Source organism: Cryptomeria japonica, chromosome 5 (genome assembly GCF_030272615.1).
Source record: "Cryptomeria japonica chromosome 5, Sugi_1.0, whole genome shotgun sequence".
NCBI lineage: Eukaryota > Viridiplantae > Streptophyta > Pinopsida > Cupressales > Cupressaceae > Cryptomeria > Cryptomeria japonica.
In genome coordinates, this window is record NC_081409.1 from 217,251,940 (window position 1) to 217,273,573 (window position 21,634).

At 36.2% G+C, this 21,634-nt stretch overlaps 1 protein-coding gene across 1 annotated transcript in view; it reads left to right on the forward strand.

Annotated features, from left to right (window-relative positions):
• The window catches only part of LOC131064398 (alpha-mannosidase), a 386,960-nt gene that overhangs the window by 130,840 nt on the left and 234,486 nt on the right, over window positions 1-21,634 (forward strand). Inside the window, exons 17-19 of the mRNA XM_057998531.2 lie at window positions 14,364-14,432; window positions 14,587-14,646; window positions 14,767-14,838. Coding sequence (XP_057854514.1) covers window positions 14,364-14,432; window positions 14,587-14,646; window positions 14,767-14,838 — 201 coding nt within the window. The remainder of the gene's footprint in view (window positions 1-14,363; window positions 14,433-14,586; window positions 14,647-14,766; window positions 14,839-21,634) is intronic.

Here is a 21,634-nt window from a genome sequence, read left to right on the forward strand (position 1 = left end):
GTGCAGCAAATGCGGCTCTTTGAATATCGCCGGGTCCCAGATCACTCACAGATTCAGGGAATTACCTCCAAGTTCGGGAATTTGAGGCAGTGAGGCATTTTTTGCCAGGCGTTGATTGGTCCCAGGACCCGATCATTGATTTTGAGGCAGTCATGGCAGCCCCAGCAAGATATACAGACCAATGGTTACATCAGCAGATTGAGAGGCTAATTCAAGAAGGAGTCCAGTTCACCTACCACCTAATGGGTAGCCTTGATTCTCAGTCCTCCGAAGATGAGGGAACATCTAGTGCACCCATAGAAGAAATCGAGAAACCTGAGAAGAGAAAGAAGGCTAAGGCTTGCAGAGGGACTCAGATGTCCAAGAGAACAACAAGGGAGAAGATTCCTATAAGGAGACCAGAGGTCACTTCATCGTCAAAAGACCCCAGTTCGTCCGAGATCTAGTAGAATTAGATTATATACCTACTCCGCCTTCCCAGAGTGATATTGATGCATTTGAAGCCGATGATCCTCCCGCGCCCGACATGCTAGAAGTTGAGCTAAGAGCCATTGAATCAACCCAACCGGGTAACCAAATAGAGGAAGGAGAGATTCCATCCATTCAAGGGATCGAAGTGCATGAACCCATGCAACAGAGTTGCCATGAGTTGCTGCTCCATAATACAACCAAAGATGACTCTACTGTTGAAGGAGAGCAAAGGGCAGAGGAGACCCGCGAGCTCGAAAGGATTGAAGAGCAACCATCACACGAAGGTGCCAGACAACTGTTCTGTGAAATGGGAGAAAGTTCAGTTGCAAGTAAGGAACTTGGCACCTCCCCCACCCCTCCGGTAACAGAACAACTGCAAATCTGTGATGAGTCGGCTGAAAACCTCAAAGAACAGAATGCAAACTTAACCATATCATCAGCCCAAACAGTGCCTCAAGAATGGTTAATTGCTAGAGCCCACCGCAAGGCCGCCACCAAACCACCTATCGACCTCGAGGACATTCTCACGCATAGACCAAGCTAAAGCTAAGGGGAAGAAAAAGCCCAAGGCATATTCCAGAATGACTAAAGATGAGCAAAGGAACCGTACTCTCCACATTGCCACCCCGCCTGCAGATAAGCCAACAGATCAGATCACACTGGCAGATTATAGCATCAGGACTGTCCCCATTGGACGAGCCACTAAGGCACAGGAAAAGGAGGAATTCAAGGATTCAGTGCAGAACATACTCAGGCAACTTGATGAGATAACGGCTGAGAAGGATATGTATCGGGCTCGTGCTAAGCAGGCTGAAGGGTACATCGATCAACTCCTGAGACTATTACACAATGCCTCCTAATCCCACATTCCCCCGACAGCATTGGCACAGAGGACCACAACAGAATTTGAAGGAGTACGGGACACCGCAAGGGCCATCAAGAAATGGATACAAGGCATCAGAAGAAGGGGATAATGAATCCTTGAGGAAGTGAAGGAAATGGCTCGCCCCCGAGAAACCACTTTGGTTAAGTTATTAGAGGTAAAGAGGGAATCCCTCCACATTTAGGAAGTGGCTGCCACTACTCTTCTCCTCATGAACGCTCTTTTTTGGACCCATGCACAGATTCCTACATTACCCACCATCCTAGATCCTCATAACATCAGCACTCTTAAGGAATGGTACTGGACTATCAACATGAAGAATGATGCGAAGGAAATCATCGATAGAGAACACAATGCATGCGAGGTAATTCTGAAAACCATGCAGGAACTTGGCAAGATAATCCTTCGATCAATGGTTTCGGGATGGGTAAATGACCAATCCGATGAAGTGATACCGCCAGACTAGGAGGAAAGATTGGGAACAAATAAGATCACTTATTCCACTAAGGACCTAGGCTTTGCCAATCAATTCCACTTGGACATGTTGTGCTTTGAGCGTAATCGTTCCAGTTGGCAAGATGGTCTGAAGAAGGTAGACCAATACCTCGAAGTCATGCAATATAAAATTTGCCATCCTCCTATGCCTCCATTTAGTTTGCTTTTCCAATTATGTATCAAATTCTAGGAGTATGTTCGTGAGGAGTGTGCAGCAGTTCGAGATCTCTAGCGTGAATATTTGCATGAAGAAAGTCAAATTTTGATAAAAGGATTTGAAACTGGAAAAGAAAAAGTGCTTTCCTAAAAATGCACTTTTTTCCTTTTTTAAATTTTGAAAAGTGCACTTTTGGCCAAAAGGGTCATATTTGACTTTCAAGTCAACTAAAATGTAAAACTTTATGAATGCACCTTTTTGGATAATTTTGGATGAGTTTTAATTATCCTTTTGGGGTAGTTATTACTCATTTTGGGGTGGTTGTTGATATTTGCCTCCCATTTATGGGTATGGGCAGCCATGTTTTATGGATGAATCTAGGCCACTTGTTTAGATTAGATCTGGGCCATTCATCCAATTTTGGAGCTTATTTGAAGGGGACTGGTTTCCCTTGTTTTGTAAGAAGTTCTTGAATTGTTGCAAAAGCTCTGGCGAAATTTACAAGGATTTAATGCAAAGTTAAGACTGTTTCCAAATTTCCTTGTGAGTGCATGGTCTCCTTCACTAATTTAGAAATTTTTCAGTTATGTTTATTTCCTTTATATAGCATTTTCAAGCAAACATCTGATAGAATCCTTGTAGTTCACACCATTGGGGAATGGCTGATTGCCTTTCTCTCTGCATGGTTAATCTGAACCTTTCATGCTTAGTTCGGTTATTGAATACTCACTATGAATGTAAAAGTTCTAATGTTGTAGTCGATAACATGAAAATCCTATTTTCCTTTGAAGATTGCACTAGATTTATGCGAACATTGTGCTTAAGTAGCTGGTGATGCTTAGTCTAGTTATTTGGAGGTGTTTGTCTGTTTAATGAATCTGCTATCTTAGTTAAAATTTGTATTTCATGCATCTCTCTCTCCCTATCCTTCTCTCCTTTTTTCCTTGTTTTATCAAAAGAATCTGCAGTCCCATTGAAAACAGTATCAACTCAACTGAAATCATTTGATAAGAAAGATCATAAAGATTCCAGGGAACTCATCTATCAATCACCTATCTTACCGTAAGTCTCCCTTGTGTTTCCAGCATAAACACATCAAACCACTGAGAAATCCCGCAGTCAAGACCTGACAATCGAAACCTTGAGGTTGTCCCTTTTGATCAAACTTAGAAAATAGCATTAGGGACTTCCTTATCTCAAGAGAGGATAGGATACTCAGCTGGTTATTCTATTCTGCGTTGGCCGTATGGAGTTTGCAGCAATGCGATTCTAGACACGTCAACAAACACCAACCTTTATTGTCATCAAAGTTTTAAAACTTGGACTCGCCACGGACTCGGCAAACCAAAAATTTGGACTTGGACTCGGCCTCGTGAAAGACTCGCGAAAGACTCTGCAAGGACTCGGCAAAAATAAAAACTGCAGTTTTACAAAAAAAACATTAAGAAATTAATGCATTTAGAGAATATAAGAGCCATAATTGAAACATTACACATGTCATATGATCTACAAACACACAATATTTGAAATTTCATCATTCATACTCATAGTTTCAACTCGAAAATGTATAATAGCAGCATAAGTTTATAAATGTTCACAAAATTACATATAATGATATGTCCAACTCCAAATGTGAAAAACAACAATGAACAAACCAAAGAGAAGACTACATGTTCCTCTTTGTATTTCTCCTAATATAGCTCAGTTTTTCACGCCTTGCGCTAGAAGTAGTAGTAGTGGGTGTTGTGGTGAGATGATTCTTCTTCAAAGTCAAAGTCCTCATCCTCGTCCTCATCTTCGTCCTCATCTTCATCCTCAATTTCATCCAATCTTGCTCTTTCTGCATCTTGTGCTCCTCCTCTCTCTATTTCTGCAATTTCTTCTTCGGTAAGGAGGACATCGTCACCATCATTTTGTTCATTCACGGTCCAATCACCATATGGATCAATTTCATCCAAGTCAATGGCCTCATGTGAAACGCCCTCCACCTATCTAACTCGAAGGCGAAGGTTGTACCGAACGAAGACTCTCATTGAGCCGTTTTTGTGTCAATCTATTTCTCTTCTTTGTGTGTATGCTCTCAAATACACTCCAATTTCGTTCACACCCAGAAGCACTGCATGGCTGAGACAAAACACAGACGGCTATCTTTTGAAGATTAGGCGTGCCAACACCATACTTCTCCCACCATAAATCTACAAAAAACATTTAGAAATATTAGAATTGAGAAAAAAATGTAACAATCAAGTTTGTAGTTTTTTTCTTGCAGTATTGAACTAAGTTGCTAAATTTTTTACCGGGTTGTTGTTTTCCTCTCCTATCAATTGCTAGTTGTGATGAGAAGAGTCTCCCTCATCTCCCCTCTGCACTTTTGTAGATCTTGAACAATGAACATTTCAAAATTCATAAATAGATAGTCAAAGTGTCAAACTCAAATTCAATAATGAACATTTCTGAATTCATAAATAAAGATAGAGCAATTGCAAATGTCAAATCTCACCTCCAACTCATTAAGAACCTTGTCTCTCAACTCAGGATCAGGTGCCATGTTATCAATGCATGTAGTAACACCTGCCATGACCTCCTCATCAGTCCTAACTCCTAAATGAATTAGAGAAGTAGAATTTCGGGTTCAAAAAGTAGGCAAAGGCATGTATCGGTTGGTGGAGTTTGTTTGCCCACCTACGATCAATGATGCGCCAAAGGATTTCACATTTTCTTGTATTTCCACAATAGTAATGTGAAATGGCCTCTTTGGCCCTATCCATGGCCTCATAAACGGAACCCATTGGCATGCCCTCTCCATCCACTATACGAAGAACCCTTACCAAAGGTTTTGTCACCTAAAAAAATGAAAACAAATTTTAAATTAGTACAAAATTAACCCCTAAAAAATAAAATCAGCAAATATACAAGATTGTATAAAGTTTACTTTTGTGTTTGTTACTTACCGCAGTCAACTCCTCTCCACTTTTGGTGAACCCTTCATCAAAAACAATGCTCACAATCTTCTCTGCTTCAGGTCTTTTGGAGTATGCAGACCCCAACCAAGCATCTGACACAAACATTTGCTTAAGATGAGGAATGGCACTAAGAATGCTTTGCAAAGTGATGAAGTGGCTAGCAAATCGTGTCACTCCAAGTCGCACAAGGTCCTTGCCATTTGTGTGTTTTCTCATCAAAGCAAGCACCCAAGTATGGTTGTAGATGAATTTGGTGACACTTCTTGCATCTTCAACCACCTTTTTCACCCATCCAATCTTCCCAATGTCCTCTAGCATCAAGTCCAAGTAATGTGCAGCACAAGGTCTCCATGTAATCGTAGGATGCCTCTCTGTAATGTCCCTACTAGTTAGAGATCATTGTCCTGCGAAAAAGATGGTTAGAACACAACGAAAATATATATATAACTAATCTAATTTGCAATTAAAGTTCCATTGCTAAATTAACACTAATCTCAATTCTTAAAAAGGATACGAGTGTAGTACTGGGACATGTCCTTAGGCGGCTGCGAAGCTCGCCTTCTTGGAACCCATCTTGGTTCCAAGCCATCTAGGAAATCGAAGGTTAATTCGATCCCTGTCTTGGATGTAATTTCTTACACCCAAGCCATCCAAGAAATCGAAGGTTAATTCGATTCCTGTCTTGGATGTAATTTCTTACACCCAAGCCATACCAAGGGAGACCATCATACATGATCAATTCTTTGCCTTGGATGATGCATCTCATAATCCAAGTCCATCAGAGAGTACCGGCCAGATCCGTCTCTTCTTGGATGAACTTTGTCAACCAAGCCATCACCTATATGCATATAGACATTCAGTATATACTGCCTACTAGGGATTATCATAATCCCTCCATTAGGCTAAGGGAATTTCCTCCCTATAGCCTCCATCATATAATCACATTTATATTACATTTTACAAATCATTACTAATTTCCTTTCCATAATTTACATCCATATTTACATATTCTTTAACCTTTGTAACGATCCTTGATATACATACATATTCTACATGGCTACCTATCTTTATTAATATACTCACATAAATAAACATTAGTGATACATGTAATCATAAATATGCACTAGTATATATGTTTGTGTGTGGTACACACGTCCACACACATTTATATCTTATGACCCTTACCCTTCTTACCTGTCCGCAGATCGCAGTTGATGTTGGCGTTCACAATCTGCAGTTGTCATCTGCAGATGGGAGTCCGTTGTTTGGCCCGAGTCTTTCTTGCTTCCACAGTCTGTCATGGCCGTTTTGTAGACTTCCCTATTTCCTCCCTGTGCCTCCCCTATTCCTTGCTCTGAGGTTCTTCACTTATACCCCGTGGAGGGGAAAGGTTGCATCCCTCCATGGGTCCCTTCCACACGAAGGGATGTGGCGGTGGTCGCAGCCTAGGATGCGACTACCATCACATCACTTCGTGCGGGGGGGGGGAAGGGTAGTTGTGATGGCTCCGTGTATTACATAGTTCGTAGTTTAAGTTATATCACTTTGTATTAATATTTTTAATTTAATATAACTTTCCTTATTTTTATATATTAAATACATTGACATTTTAATAATATATTTAATAATATTTTTCTTTATTATTTTATATATTACATACATTAACATTTTAATTGTTTATTTATATTAACCTTATTTAATTAACAATATTTAATGATTTATTTACTCTTTAAAATATTAACATTATTTAATAATTTACATCAGGCGATATCATGGGGGTTATCACACTCTCCATAAGCATTCTACTTGCAAATACATATGCAGCTGCGTTGTCCGTAATAATTTGGTCAACATTCTCAACTCCAACTTCCTGAACCACCCCATCCAACAGATTACACAAAGTCTTTGCATTTTTTATTTCATTTGAGGCATCAATAGACTTTAGGAATACCATTGCACCATTTGAAGCCACCAAGAAGTTTTGAAGAGTCCTATTCCGTCCATCTGTCCATCCATCAGATAAAATGCTGCATCCTTTTCTCTTCCAATACCCTTTCTGATCATCAACCACACCTTGTGTATTTTTTACAGCTTTCTCTAGCAATGGCCCACTGAAGTCATGACCTGTTGGGGCCTTAAACCCCTTACTCGCAACTGTTAATGCATTAAAAAAATCTTCCCAATACACATTGAAAGATAGATTATTGTAAAACCAAAATTTTGAAGCTGCTATCCATGCTTGTTCATGCTTCTCTCTATTCCATCCTGTACCTTCAAGTGAAGGTTGTGCACCTGGAATATTGCGTGGTACAAAAAAATTAGGATCTGATCTAACAGGAGTGCCACTAGCCTCACCCTCATTGTCACCAAAAGATGAAAGTGACTGACGACCACGAGTGTGACCAATGGGACCCAAAGTGGACAATGTGGGATTCATTGCAGCTGCCATGGCTTCTTTTGTTTTTTGCCTTTCTTCCTGTTGCATATCATTCTCAGCAAGAATGACCTTCATCTCTCTAATAATCTCAGGAGTTGATTTGGGGCATGCCTCCACACCATATCCAGGTATTTGTGCAAGGTGGTATTTTAATCTATTGATTCCACCCGTCATCCATTTTGTACATTTAGTGCAAGTGACCTCCCCCTTTTTGCTTCCTGGAATCCCATATTTCCATGCTTTATCTCTTTGTCTTCCTGACCTTGGGGTTGCCCTTGGAGTTGAACTTGCCATTGCTGATTTAACATGAAAAAATAAAAATATCAGTAGGGTTTTATGGAAAATCAACAAAAAAAATGACAATGAATCATTTGGGAAAAATAGCATTCAAAAAAAAGAAAAAAATATGAGGAAATAACTTAGGAAAGGAAATAGAAAAAACTTTGGCAGCATATCCCCTTGTTTTTCAAGATTTTTTTGATTTTCAAAACATTGAAATGATTCAAATGAAAAAAAAAGAAAGAGAAAAAATCCTTACCTAGATCTCTTTTGCTGATTTTATCTTCTTCCCTCTCCCCCTTCAAACCCTACAAACCTGCTATAACCAATAAACAATGCCAAATGAGTTGAAAAAATTAAAAAAAATGAGTTTTAATGGTTCTCGAATGTGTAATTTGGGCTGCGTGAGTCCGAGCAAAAGACTCGCGCGAGTCTTTGCGAAAGACTCACGAGTCTTTCGCAAGGTGTAATATCCCTTGGCTAATTTGACCCTGTTTTTGCTTATTTGAACACCAAGGAATATTGTCAAACATTTGGCATACAATGTTTGAAGCCGCTGTAGTGAATTCTTTCTTTGTCTTCTTTGGGTTTGTAGGCTGCAAATGAAGTTATGGAAAGCTTCTAACAATGCAAAGTTGTTATAGAAATGATATACTAGCTGTTTTAGACCTTTCCACACATATGTAATGACTGAAATTAACTAGTACAGCTAGTTGACATTAAGACAAACACTTGTCATGCATCCCAAAGTACACCTACAGCCATTAGGCATTTAAGCAAACAATTGGCATAAAAGCTAAATGGCTGATCAATGTTGAATGTGGAATATGCAAATTATATCTCCATTAAACATATGCAACCTCCAAATATTTCATGATATAATCATAATAGAAAATGATGCAATGAAGTAATGATTTTCTAATACAATGACCATAGATAGAAAACCTGGTATTTCAATGGCTGCCTTGATATATTGGTTTGATTCTCCTCATATGCAAATCCCTTGTCACATATATATAGCTGTTCAACCTCTCTAAATCCCCTTCTATAGAACTCCAACTACTGTAGCGCACTGTTCACGTGCACTGTTCATGCGCACTGTAGCAGCAAGAACAAACTTGCAATCTGCTCTTAAAACCTTGAATAATTTGTTGCCAAATAAGGATGATTCACAACCAACTCTAAATGTTCTTCAACAATAAACTTCAAACCCTTGTAGAAAACTTCACCAATTTGCACAAATGAAAGAACTGAAGTATTCTTTCCCACAACTGCAATAATTCAGGTGTTATTTCACTCCTTCAAAATTGCTATCAATAGGAAGTTTTCGTTTCCTATGATCAAAGAAGAAAATTGCGAAAGCCCTAGGCTCCACAATAAAAATCAATCAAAATACTATTCATCAACTGGATGCTGAGAATGAACTCTTGCCTTTCCTTTTATTCTTTCCTTAAGAGAGCTCAAACACCTTCCTGGCCAATGTGGGATAAAAGATTTATTCCCACATTAAATTATTCACTTAACGCACTTTATTATATTAAAGTGACTTTATTATTATAAAGTTACTTTAGAACTTTATAATAATATTAAAATATTAAATAAATCACTTAAGTCACTTAAACTTTAATATCTCTTGATGTACTTGTCTGAATGCTAAGCCGTCTGAGCCAGGAGTCGACTCTCCCTATTCTCCATGTGATTGGATGCCTGTCTAAAAACAGAAACCCTGAATAGTGACTTACTATAAATAGTAAGTATGTGGAACTGAGTCTAGAAATAGCTGCAAAGGCCCAATCAAGGTCGACACTGCCAATAAGCTCTGCTCAGGTGTCTTTCTATTAATAGGAACCCTGACTCTCCCAAAATAGTAACTTACTATAAATAGTAAGTGTGCCAATCTGAGTCAAAAAACCTGTGCAAAGGCCAAAACCTGAATCCAGCTGAAGAGTAATGTCTCTAATCACCAAGTAACTGCCACACGAGGCCCTCTATCAATAATTATTAGCCTACGAGGGTCAAATGATAGGCTAATTCTTACAAACTCTGATGCTCGCAAAATGGGGACATTACACAAGGACTCTCCATCCTTGGCGAGTCGACTCGTGGCTCCCATGGACTCGCAAGTCCATGGCGAGTCTACGAGTGTTAAAACTATGATTGTCATTGCCCCTAGTATCTCTAAACCCTATCCCTTTGCTATTTATTTTCCCCAATTCAAGAAGTAAAGCGTCACTCGATAGCTATACCATATGTAAGCTAGCTTTTCAAATGCATAAGTCCCTTTGTGTTTACCAACAAAACACATTGACCTTGAGTTATCCTTAGCAAGTCAAGACCTCACAGTTGGAACCTTGAGGTTATTTCCAATGAACAATCTGATCAGCATTAGAGATTTCCTTATTCAAGAGAGGATAGGATACACTCATCATTCTATTTTGCGTTGAACGAAAGTGCAAGCTTTTACCATCAACACATTCCTTTATGATTGTAGCTTTAATGTTTTCTGATGATTTTCATTCATCTCCATAGCACAACTCATGTTGTCCAAATAAGATTGTACTCTTATACCTTGAGTTATCTTTTATAGGACAAGAGCTAGAAGTATTGATGGATTCTATCTTGTTCACCTTTGTTGCTTCCAAATTAGCATTCGGCATCAATTGGCTAGCCTTTGAGACCCTAACCAATTTATTAACTTGCACTTCCATGTCATACTCTTGGATCTTGTTGATCCACCTACATATTTTACCAAAAGTATCTTGCTAAATGAAGATGTTCTTCATTGTTGAGTTTGAAACATAAGCAATAACCTTTGCACCAATAAGATAGCTTCTGGAATATTTTATGGCCTTTACAAGGCCTTAGGTATATTTCTTCATAGTTGAGTATTTCAACTTAGTAGCTTGTAATGATTTACTAAAAAAGGCAATGGGCTCTTCATACCCCTTTTTGTTCTTCTAGCAGCAATTGTATACAAAAGAAGCAAAAGAAAACAACTGGAATAGTTTGGAATAATTTAAGCTTACCAAAATAGGTGCCTCCTTAAGAGATACTTGTATGCCTTTGAATGCTTCATACCTTTGAATGCTTCAACTAGTTCATCACTCCATACAATTGATTAACCTTTCTTTAGCATTTTGGAGATGGCCGCAGTCTTTACAGCAAGGTTAAGAATAAATCTCCTAAGAAAATTTATATGTTCAATGAAGGATTGCACTCCCTTGATTGAATAGGGTTGAGGGATAAGATCAACTTCCTTAACTCTCTTTAGGTCTATCCTCATCCCCTTTTTTGACATAATGTGTCCTAACAATTTACTTTCGTCAACACCAAATATGCATTTCTCCTGATTTAAAGAAATCCCATATTCTACAATCTCTTGAAAATTTGCTCAAGTGTGTACAATGATCACCCCTTCTTGGGAAAATGCAATGAGGTCATCTTGGTATGCTACCATGATCTCATTGATAAGACTAACAAAGGCAACATCCATTGCCCTTTGAAAAGTAGAACCTGCATTTTTCTACCTAAATGGCATCCTCACATCAATAAAAGTACCTCAAGGAGTCATAAATGTTGTTTTAAGTTGTTCTAACTCCTTTACCACCACCTAGTTATATCATAAGAATCCATCAATTACAGACATCAGTTCTGAACCTCACCTTCTATAGCAAATAATCCATGCATGGGAGAGGTAGCTATCTTTACAAGACTTGACATTTAAATTTCTAAAATCTACATAGAATCTGATCTCCCCATTATTATTTCTCATTGGCAGAAGGTTAGAAACCCATTCAAAATTTCTAATATATTTGATCATACTTCCCTCTTTCAACTTCATTAGTTTTTTTTTGCATCTGTGGAGCAAGGGTTGGGTTGATGAGTCTTTTCTTTTGTCTAAAAGGTTTTGCATCTGGTTGGAGTGGAATAGTATGTTGAAATAGATCTTACCTATAAACTTTGATCTCATCCTAAGACCATACAAAGCTATCAGCATTTGTTTTTTTGCAAGATTCAATCTCTTCCCTATATAAATTATTGTGGGATTTGCCTTTGTTCACAGGTTTACCCCTTCGACATCATTTTCTTGAATCAGCTTGCTCTTGTTCTTGTAACAATCTCCATTGTCAAACTTTTTTTTTAGTGCAACAAGTGCTTCAAGAAATTGTTTGTTTTCAGTTGTACAGTCTCATTCCCGAACAATGTTTCTTTTCTATTCTCAACTTGAATCATAGGTTTCTAGTCAATTGTAATGTCCCTACCAGTTAGAGATCATTGACTTGCAAAACAGATTGTTAGAATACAACAAACACACACATATATATATATATATATATATATAGAAGTAATCTAAATTGCAATCTAACTTTAAAATACTTACTTAACATAATCACAACTTTTATCTAATAAAAAGGATACGATTGCCATACGAAAGTATGTCCTTAGGCGGCCGTGAAGCTCGCCTTCTTGGAACCCATCTTGGTTCCAAGCCCTCCAGGAAGTCGAAGGTGAATTCAACTCCTATCTTGAATGTAATTTCTTAGATCCAAGCCCTCCAGGAAATCGAAGGTTAATTCGATTCTTGTCTTGGGTGTAACCTCTTACACCCAAGCCATCCAAGGAAGATCCTATGTCAATTCCTTGCCTTGGATGATGCATCCCATCATCCAAGTCCTCAGAGGGGACCGGCCAGATCCGTCTCTTGTTGGATGAACTTAGTCAACCAAGCCATATATATGCATATAGATATTCAGTATATACTGCCCTCCAGGGATTATCATAATCCCTCCATTAGGCTAAGGGAATTTCTTCCCTATAACCTTCATCATTTAATCACATTAATATTACATTTTATAATTCATTACTATTTTCCATTCCATAATTTACGTCTTCATTTACATATTCTTTAATCTTTCTAATGATCCTAAATATACATACATATTCTACATAGATTCCTATCTTTATTGCTACATTCATATAAGTAATCATTAGAGATATATGTATTCATAAAAATGCACATGTGTGTGTGTGGCACACACGTCCACACACATATATACCTTAAGACTTCTTAACCCCTCTTACTTGTACGTAGATTGTAGCCTGCGGTTGGAGTTCGCACTGTAGATGTTGCCTGCAGATTGGGAGGCATACCATAAAGAACACAAATGTTACTTCTTGTAACTTGATAACAATTCTGATCTGATCTTATCAATGGTGATGTCATTAGATGCTTTTGATTCCTTCCCTTTACATCTCTCAATTTGAGGGAGAGGTCACACCTCTTCATCATGTATGCCCTTTGGCAAGAGACATACCCTTTCACCATTAGCACCCTTTGAAAGAGTGTTAACTCTTCATTATTTCTATCATTTGAAAGGGACACAACCTTTCATAATCAGATCTGCACTTATTATTTAAATCAAATCTGCACTTCTCATCACCAAATTATCCCCCCTCTCAAATGAGGTTTTCTTCTCCCTTTTATATATCGTTGTTGAGGGAGTCACAACTTTTCCTTTCATGTCTTTTGACTTTTCATTAACTTAATTAATTTTTTATTAATCATATTTAATTATATCATTTTATATTTTAATTTTATTATTATCATTTATTATTAAATTCTATTTCAAAGTGGGGATATTACATCAATGAGTTTACTGTCAAATTCATCCATACAGTTAAGTTAATTGTATATTTGTTGGCTGTCATCAAATACTTGCTAAGTGCAGATATTGTCTGGAATAGTTGGCCTTTTGAGAATATCCACACTGCAACAATATGCGGGAGAAAAAGCCTCCAAACCATATTTGGATGTTGCAAATGCTAGAGCATCAACCTCTACAATTTTTTTAATTAACCACCTATTCAATGCTGATTGCATCAAATAGCTCCACGCTATCCCCAACAACATTTTTGTATGTCTTCGATCTTTTTTTTCAGCTGCATAGATATTCTTTATTTGCTGTAATATCAGTTATGAATCTCCCTGAATTCTCAGGCACCTTATCCTATGCTTGTAAGAAATGTTCAACCCTAACAATAAAGCTTCATCCTCAACAATATTAGTGTGCATTGAAATGTCAACTTAAATGAAAAATTACAATTTACCACTTGGTGAAACTAGTACATCTGCACCTGCACCATCCTTTGAAGTTTGAACAAGCAACATCAAAAAACATGATCCATAAATTATTCACATTTTTGTCGCTAGTAGGGTGAGGGATGAGATCAACTTTCTTATTCTCATGTTCATAAAAAAACCAATGAAACGGTTAATACTAGCATCAAAGAAATTTATATCATTGGTGGTTTTGTACCTATCTTCCATATTGTCTATTTTTTTATATTCTTTGTGTCATTTGACATTGATTCCATGCATAGGGATAGTAGCATAGGACAAATCAATTTGAATACTACCACGAATAAATGTTGCCCACTTTCTTGACAGCATCATACCCTATAAAAAATGGCTTGAGTTATTATTTTGGGTATCATTATGAAAAATGACAATCATAAGCCTTTAAAAGAAGAGGATAACATTCTTATCTTTGTACAACCAAATATTCAGTCACAAAATTATTTTGCTTATGTTTAAAATTTTCTATTTTGTTCCATTCATAATTTGCACTTTGAAACATGAAATATAGCATAGCTTCTAATTTATTTATCTGGTGGCAGGTAAAAATCCCAGTTCAACAATCCTATCTTTGGTATGGTTCTTCTGATGGTGATGATAGTGATTCCCAGGTTTGTAATTATATCATTTCCATATCCCAATTGAAAAAAAGAAAAAATGAAGATGGCTTATTTTGTGATTTTTAACATGTACTAGAAATATTTTATATCCATTTCTTTCTATACAAAAGCCGTTTGAGTATTGAATTTATTGTTGTTGATGAAGGCATCTGGAGCATATATCTTTCGTCCAAATGGTGCCCCACCAACGGCTATTTTAGGAATGGTAATGTAATAGCCTTTTGTTAATGTAACTAGAATAATAATATCGTTCTTCATAAGAATAACTAGGCCTGTTGCACAGAATGTTATAAAAAAATGTTTGCTAAAGGCAATCATGACACAGGTCCCATTGACTATCATGAGTGGACCTTTGGTTCATGAAGTCCACCAGAAATTCAATTCATGGATCTATCAGGTTTGCATTCTTTCAAAGAAAAATATTTAGTTAAAATCAGTTTCATTAATTTTCCTTCTATTTGCATTAATCACACATCTGTGCTTGTATTTTGCATATCCGACAAAGTTGAGGATAAATATAATAAGAGTTGAAAATAAGTGGGTTTGAGTCCTCTCAGTAGAGGATGTATCTGACATTGACATAGTAAATACGAACAAGGATACTATGTAAAATTACATCTATAGTTTACAACTTTACTCTGAGCTTTCTCTTGGTCATAGTTTCATAGCAGATATCCCCACTTTTGAATGAGTTCTATATTTGTTTCAAATGATTTCTTTCTAAACGTTGATAATAAAGGCTTGGTTAGTTTTTAGCCTTTTTGCTATCATAGCTAGGCATTTGATTGGTTTTAGTGAACTCTTTATGACCATAATAGGTGATGATATGTGACCTGCCTATTTTGTTCTTAATAAACCATTAACAAATTGGCATGTGATAGCAAATCATAGTTTTGGATGATAAGATTAATTTGTTAAAGGTTTAAGTTTAGGCCTACTAGAATATATAGACATGGTGTGTGCAAGGATTTTCTTGTTCAATTTGGATATATCCTTTGAGTCATGCATATGATTCTACCATTTACCTTTAATATTTTTTTTTCATTCAATTATTTTTAGTAATACATTTGCATACAGTATACTTTTTTTGTTGTAATTTATAAACTTGGACCCTACTTGGACTCAACAAACCTCAAATTTAAAAACCAAACAAAAATTTGGGAAAAACTTGACAAATAAAAAAAACACCTAAAATTTCCTTGAAAAACATTAATTTAATGCAAAATAGGTAGCGTTTCAATCAATCGAAGACTGCAAGAATTTGTAAAAAATATTTACAATCAACATGAACTTGTGAAACATCAAAAGAGTCTCTATAACCAGAATGTATCATTTGCAAACAATCACAATTTACATTAAACAGTCTTGATTTACAGTTGTGAGGCGTCATAGGAACACTAGGAAGTTTGCATAGATAAAAAGCAAAGCAGAAAATGCATTTGCAGTTGCATGCGAGTATTTTTAATGTTGGTGTATTTTTCCAGGATTTTTAGTGATTTTTTTTAGACATTATAAAATGGAACAATCTATGTGGTAGCAACCTCTTCAAATTATAAGGGGAAGTTCCTTGAGATGTAAGTAAACCTAAAATTGATAGAATTTACATACATATAGTATAAGGCTTCATGGGGGATTTTGTATTAAATGTGAATATTTAGTTAGCTATGGTTTTTCCTCAAATACAACCCCAGATTGAGAGCAATCGATACTTGCAATGAGATATTTAGACTATGGAGGACAAACACTTCAAGCACAAACAAAAACAACCTTCTACTACTCAAACAGTGCCAATATTTAACCATATACAAATGTCTAACTGAATAACACTAATGAATGCTAATCATTGGCTAAATCAAAGACTAATATTATGCTTAGACCATTAAAAAAAGATCTAAACACTTAAAACTTTCATAATTTCATCTTTGTACAGTTTTATGCCCACATAACCACTTCAGTAAACAATTTCATGAGACAAATAACACTCGGGGAATTATTATGTGGCTAACTTGCTGAAAATGAGTGCCACACTACTTGATTGTCCACTTATTTCTCCAGAAAATTGACACCTCTTGTTAGTGGAAACGTTTACCTGCATGAGCCATGTCAGTTGTTTTTGTTGTGGTTAACTGATTGGTGCTACTACTCTTTGGATCTTCATTGTCTCCTTGTTTACCTTCAGATTGCCACCCATATCTATAGCAACATTATTAGCAACCTTTCCAAGGACAACTACAGATAAACACCAATCCTGTACTCACATAGTGATCACCAGTCCCTTAAATAACAGCTTCAGGAAGAGAATTCCTAACAGAAAAACGTTTACCATATTTTCCTTTGACAAAGAGCTGACCTCCAATTGTACTATAAGAAAGTATTTCTACCAATAGTTAAGTCTTCTAGTATAAAGCCTTTGTTTACACTTGGAACTATAATTGATTTCTCTATCAGCCATGCTCTTATTAACATAGTCATTGGCTTCTCCCACAAGTCAAATATTCATGCCCAATGTCAAAAAGCATCCAAATGATTGTCCTACATTACTGAAAAATGCTATATCAATTTTTCTTGCAAAACTTATATCTCGATACTTTATGGCAATGGTGAAATATCCTTCCTTCTGGATTTTGATGGAATTTTTTATTTTGTTTGGATGTATGCTTGGTGTTTATATCATATCTTGAACATTCTCATGCATTCAACAATAAGAACTTGCAATAGATGAAAATAAGAGAATTTTCCGAATTGAACTCTAAACCCTTGTATATTACTATTGGAATGGTAAATTTTGGCACTTATTGCAATAACATTTGATGCTGCAATTATTCAGAAATTTACAAACAATACATGCAACACATGCGCGGTTCTACAATCATTCCCAAGTCATATCACAGTAATGAAGGCAGCGATTTCCAACCTGTATGCCCTCCTAGATTTATCTTGGTGGTTTGTATGAATAAGACAACCTGTGAATGTCTCCCAATCATTGGAATCTCTAGCCAAGGCTGCAATTGAGATTTCCAAATGATCACCCAGCTAAATGACAAATTGTCTGTGAATTCTTGTGTATCTGAAGCTGCAGTAAGAGTGCTGCGATTTCACCCAACCAGCAATGAATCCATCAACAAGTGTCCTGGGGTATCGTCCAAAACATCCAACCTCTAGGGGTTTCGTCTTGGTTGATTTTCTTCAAGGATTGATGCTCAGAGTAGAAAGAGAAATAATAAAATGAAGTCGTGAATAATTGAGCCTTCAATATTGATTTCCCTTATAAAGTCTTTCTCACATCAAGGCGATGCAAACCATTTTAATATTTGATATTTCTCACCATATCTTATAGTAGGCGCTCCAATTTATTGATGGGTAATTAAATACAAAGAGATGATAATAAGCTGCTCCAGATAAATAAGTCGCCCTTTTCATTAAAGTCTTGACTTAGGCATATAATAATTAAATCACCCAAAAAACTTAGCCACCTGGTTTATTAATGAAATGGCTCCCTAGTAATAATTAATTAGGAATATCCTATAAACTTAAAATTTGAAGACCGCCCTGTACAACCTGAGTTGGCCTAGTGGTGGAGAACTTGTGCTCTAGAAAAAGTCGTCACAAGTTCAAATCCCACAAAGGGGGTAAGGTATGTACGCCTCATCGGCTTCAGCCCATTATCGATCAAAAAAAAAAAAATTTGAAGACCGCCCTTAATTAATTATTAATTTATTCCCTTTATTATTCTATGCCTTCGCCTATGGGAATAAAATAGGCTGGCAATAGTATATATTATTGAGCTAGGCGGAAAAGGGACATTACAAATGGTACCAATGATGTGACCATAGATTACATGATTTGCATTATAGATATTTATATTTTTACTTACCAAGCTTTCTTTTTCTATTGCAATCAAAATCTGCGAATCTTCAACAAAATTTCATCGAAAACATATCGAGTTGTCTGATCATCCTAGTGTTACTTCCTTTTGGTTGCCCAACACTAGAAAGGATGTAACTTAGATAAAAGTGTTGGGTCTTCATAAGAGATATGTGTCTTGGCCTTTAGCAAATTTGTTCTTCCAATAATATCATCCGACTTCTCATGGCATGGACATGCTAGAATGCTACTAACCTCTTTTGCAAGATACAAGAAAAAACTCATTAGATCTCCTAAGGCCCCAAGAAACCATGTACACAACTCTTCACTTTGTCTTGCAGCACCTACAATGTCGCTTGTAGGGTGTTAGCCTCAAATCCATAGATTTTTTTGTTATCACTCAAATCCTAACTCTTTTTGATCACCAAGTTGTAATGCCCCGCCAGGAAACCCCAAAGGGATAAAGCTAAAACACACGAATGGAGTGCAAATAATTTTTTTTTTTTTTTTAAGATTGAACATAACATAATGATAAAATGAGTTATCAAAAGCTCAGATAACACAGCGGAAGACTAAACAATACCTAAGGAGTTTCCCAACGTGATTACTTAATCTAACATCTAACTCAACTCAAGACATTTGATCCAATTAAGCAGATTAACTTAATTTCATGTTGTTACTTAAAACAAGGATATGATTTGTTTAGTAAATTAAAATTATAGATAATAGGATGCATTCATGCATTATGGTTGAAGATGTAGCTAACATGAGGAAATTCACCCATTAAAGTTAAAACATAGATAACATGTGGACGTTCATCCATTAAAGTTAAAAGATAACTTAATGAGTTTATCCATTATGATTTAACCAACCCTTACGTTCAAACTTTCATTAAAACTTAAGTCATGCATCTAGTTTTATAACACACTTTAATTTCATTATAAACTAATGAGTTCTTTCCATGCATACTTAATTTCATTATTAATAACTGAATATATTCCATTATTCTAATCTACATTCTTTCGTGATCCAATCTTTGCATTTAATATGATGACTAGACACATGCATTTAAAATTAATTTCATCTAATCCACTTGATACATTCTAACATAATGCCATCCATACATGTTAAAAAACTAAAAAAGAACATAAGAACATAAGCACCACATAACACCAAATTGATATCGGAGTTCACCCCTAGAGGGCTACATCTCCGGGTCTGCTCAACTGCAAGATTCCTCTGATCATTAAATGAGTTAAGAATACATAAGGTTCAGATCATTTACAATCCTGCCATCAAGGCGAACATAACCAACAGACAACGACCACATCGATCAAATAAATATATAAATGATCCCTGAATAGGAAAGGATCCAACTGAACATAATAGAAGCAAATACAAAGGTCCACTAGAGCATCCGCAAAACTAAGTCATTGCAACCCAAGGTCTAGCATGACATCAGGTTCTCACAAGGGCATAAGCAACAGGACGACTCCACAAAAGTGCTCCTATCAAGACAACACAACCACACACTAGCGAACATAGGGGACAAGTGTCATCACACAACCTGGTATGGTTACCATGGCAGGTCTTCATAGGTTTCGGTCCCATCCACTAGGTTACCCTAGCAACCTATTCCGAACCTCCGGCCCATCCAAGCCTCATGTGGACCCACACATCCTTTCATGAAGACAAGGATGATGGTTTGCCATTTCAGGCCTTTTCACAACATGTTGAGTCTGTGTTAGCACTCGTCCCATGTGTGAGGCACAATTATCTTACTTAGTGATTCATTAACTAACTCTCTAATATGCTATTAGGCTATCGCTTATTAGACACACTTCTGATGGGTTACCCAGCAGTCACTTTGGGCGCGACCCCAATCGAAAGCCACTTTCCCATACGACACTAGACCATACTCAACGAACTCCTAAACCCAGACATACACAAGGTCAAACAACCAGAGTTCAAAATGGAGGAAACAACCATTTGGTCAAACACGACTTCATATGAGGTGCACTAATTGACAGTACTCTATCTAGAGACCTAACCAACTATGGTCAACCACAAATCATCGTTCGACACCCGCATATTGAACATGACCAATTATAACACCATCACAAGACAACAGTCAAATTCGAGATCAAGGACAGAAACATGTATCCCAAATCAACCAAACGACAGGGTCTATCAAACAAATCAAGGTCTTCCCATTACTTAAGCAAAAGCGAATACAAAAATTTAAACTTGCATAGGCAATAATCAGTAGAGACAATCTTTTTCCATATTGATTTAAACATTAAAAGTCGATCAAGTTTTCTAAATGATCTAGATTTGATTGCAATTATCTACCTCATCTAGGTACAGGTCATTCTTGGTTTTCTAACTCACTAAGTTCATATGCATCATAACATAACATAATTATTGCGTCACAAGTTTTAAACCAAATTCACATTAACATAAATATTCTATATGCAAAACACCCAATGATATAAAATCAAATATTCAGATTAATCAACTAACATATGATATTCATTTTCAAAATAAATCATCATTCTTATTCTTTTTCGAAATAAATAAACCACTCTCATATCTCCCAAAACTAGCATATATTTTCCAAAAAATGGAAATATACATATAAAGGATCAAAAGAAATCGATAAACATTTCCTAATGAATTATAATTTCCCTTGCTTATATTAAAAGAAATACACGATCTAAAGATATTAATTAGTATATATATCTCTATATATATACCCAAATTAATAAATTAATGACTAAACAATAATTATTATACATTTGAAAGTATACGCCAATTAGGAATCAACAATTAATATATAATTATTAATATAAAAATTATCGCAATTAACATATATTTAAAACTATACATTAATTAATAATTAATAATTAATATCTAACTAATAAAATATATTAATTAAAATTTAATAATATTAAAACATTTAAAAAAAAATAAAATTTAAATTTAATAAAAAAATTAAATTTCTTTTGACAGTCACCTCGGTGGCCCCCACAGCCGTGGTTTCCACGAGCTGTGTCCTCCATAGCTGTGGAGAACCATGGACTGTGGTCTCCACAATGTGGAACCACAGCCGTGGTCTCCATGATGTAGAGTCACAGGCCATGGGTAGAGTGAAAGCTCCCCAGGCAAAAATGCCCTCCCGCAAAATTTAATCTAAATTTTATTTTATATATTTTTATTTTTTTTATAAATAGCTTACAAAAATAAAAATAAACAAATCCCCAATACAACACACACATTCTCAGACAGAGACTTAAAACATTTTCCAGTAATCTCATGGTATTCAAATT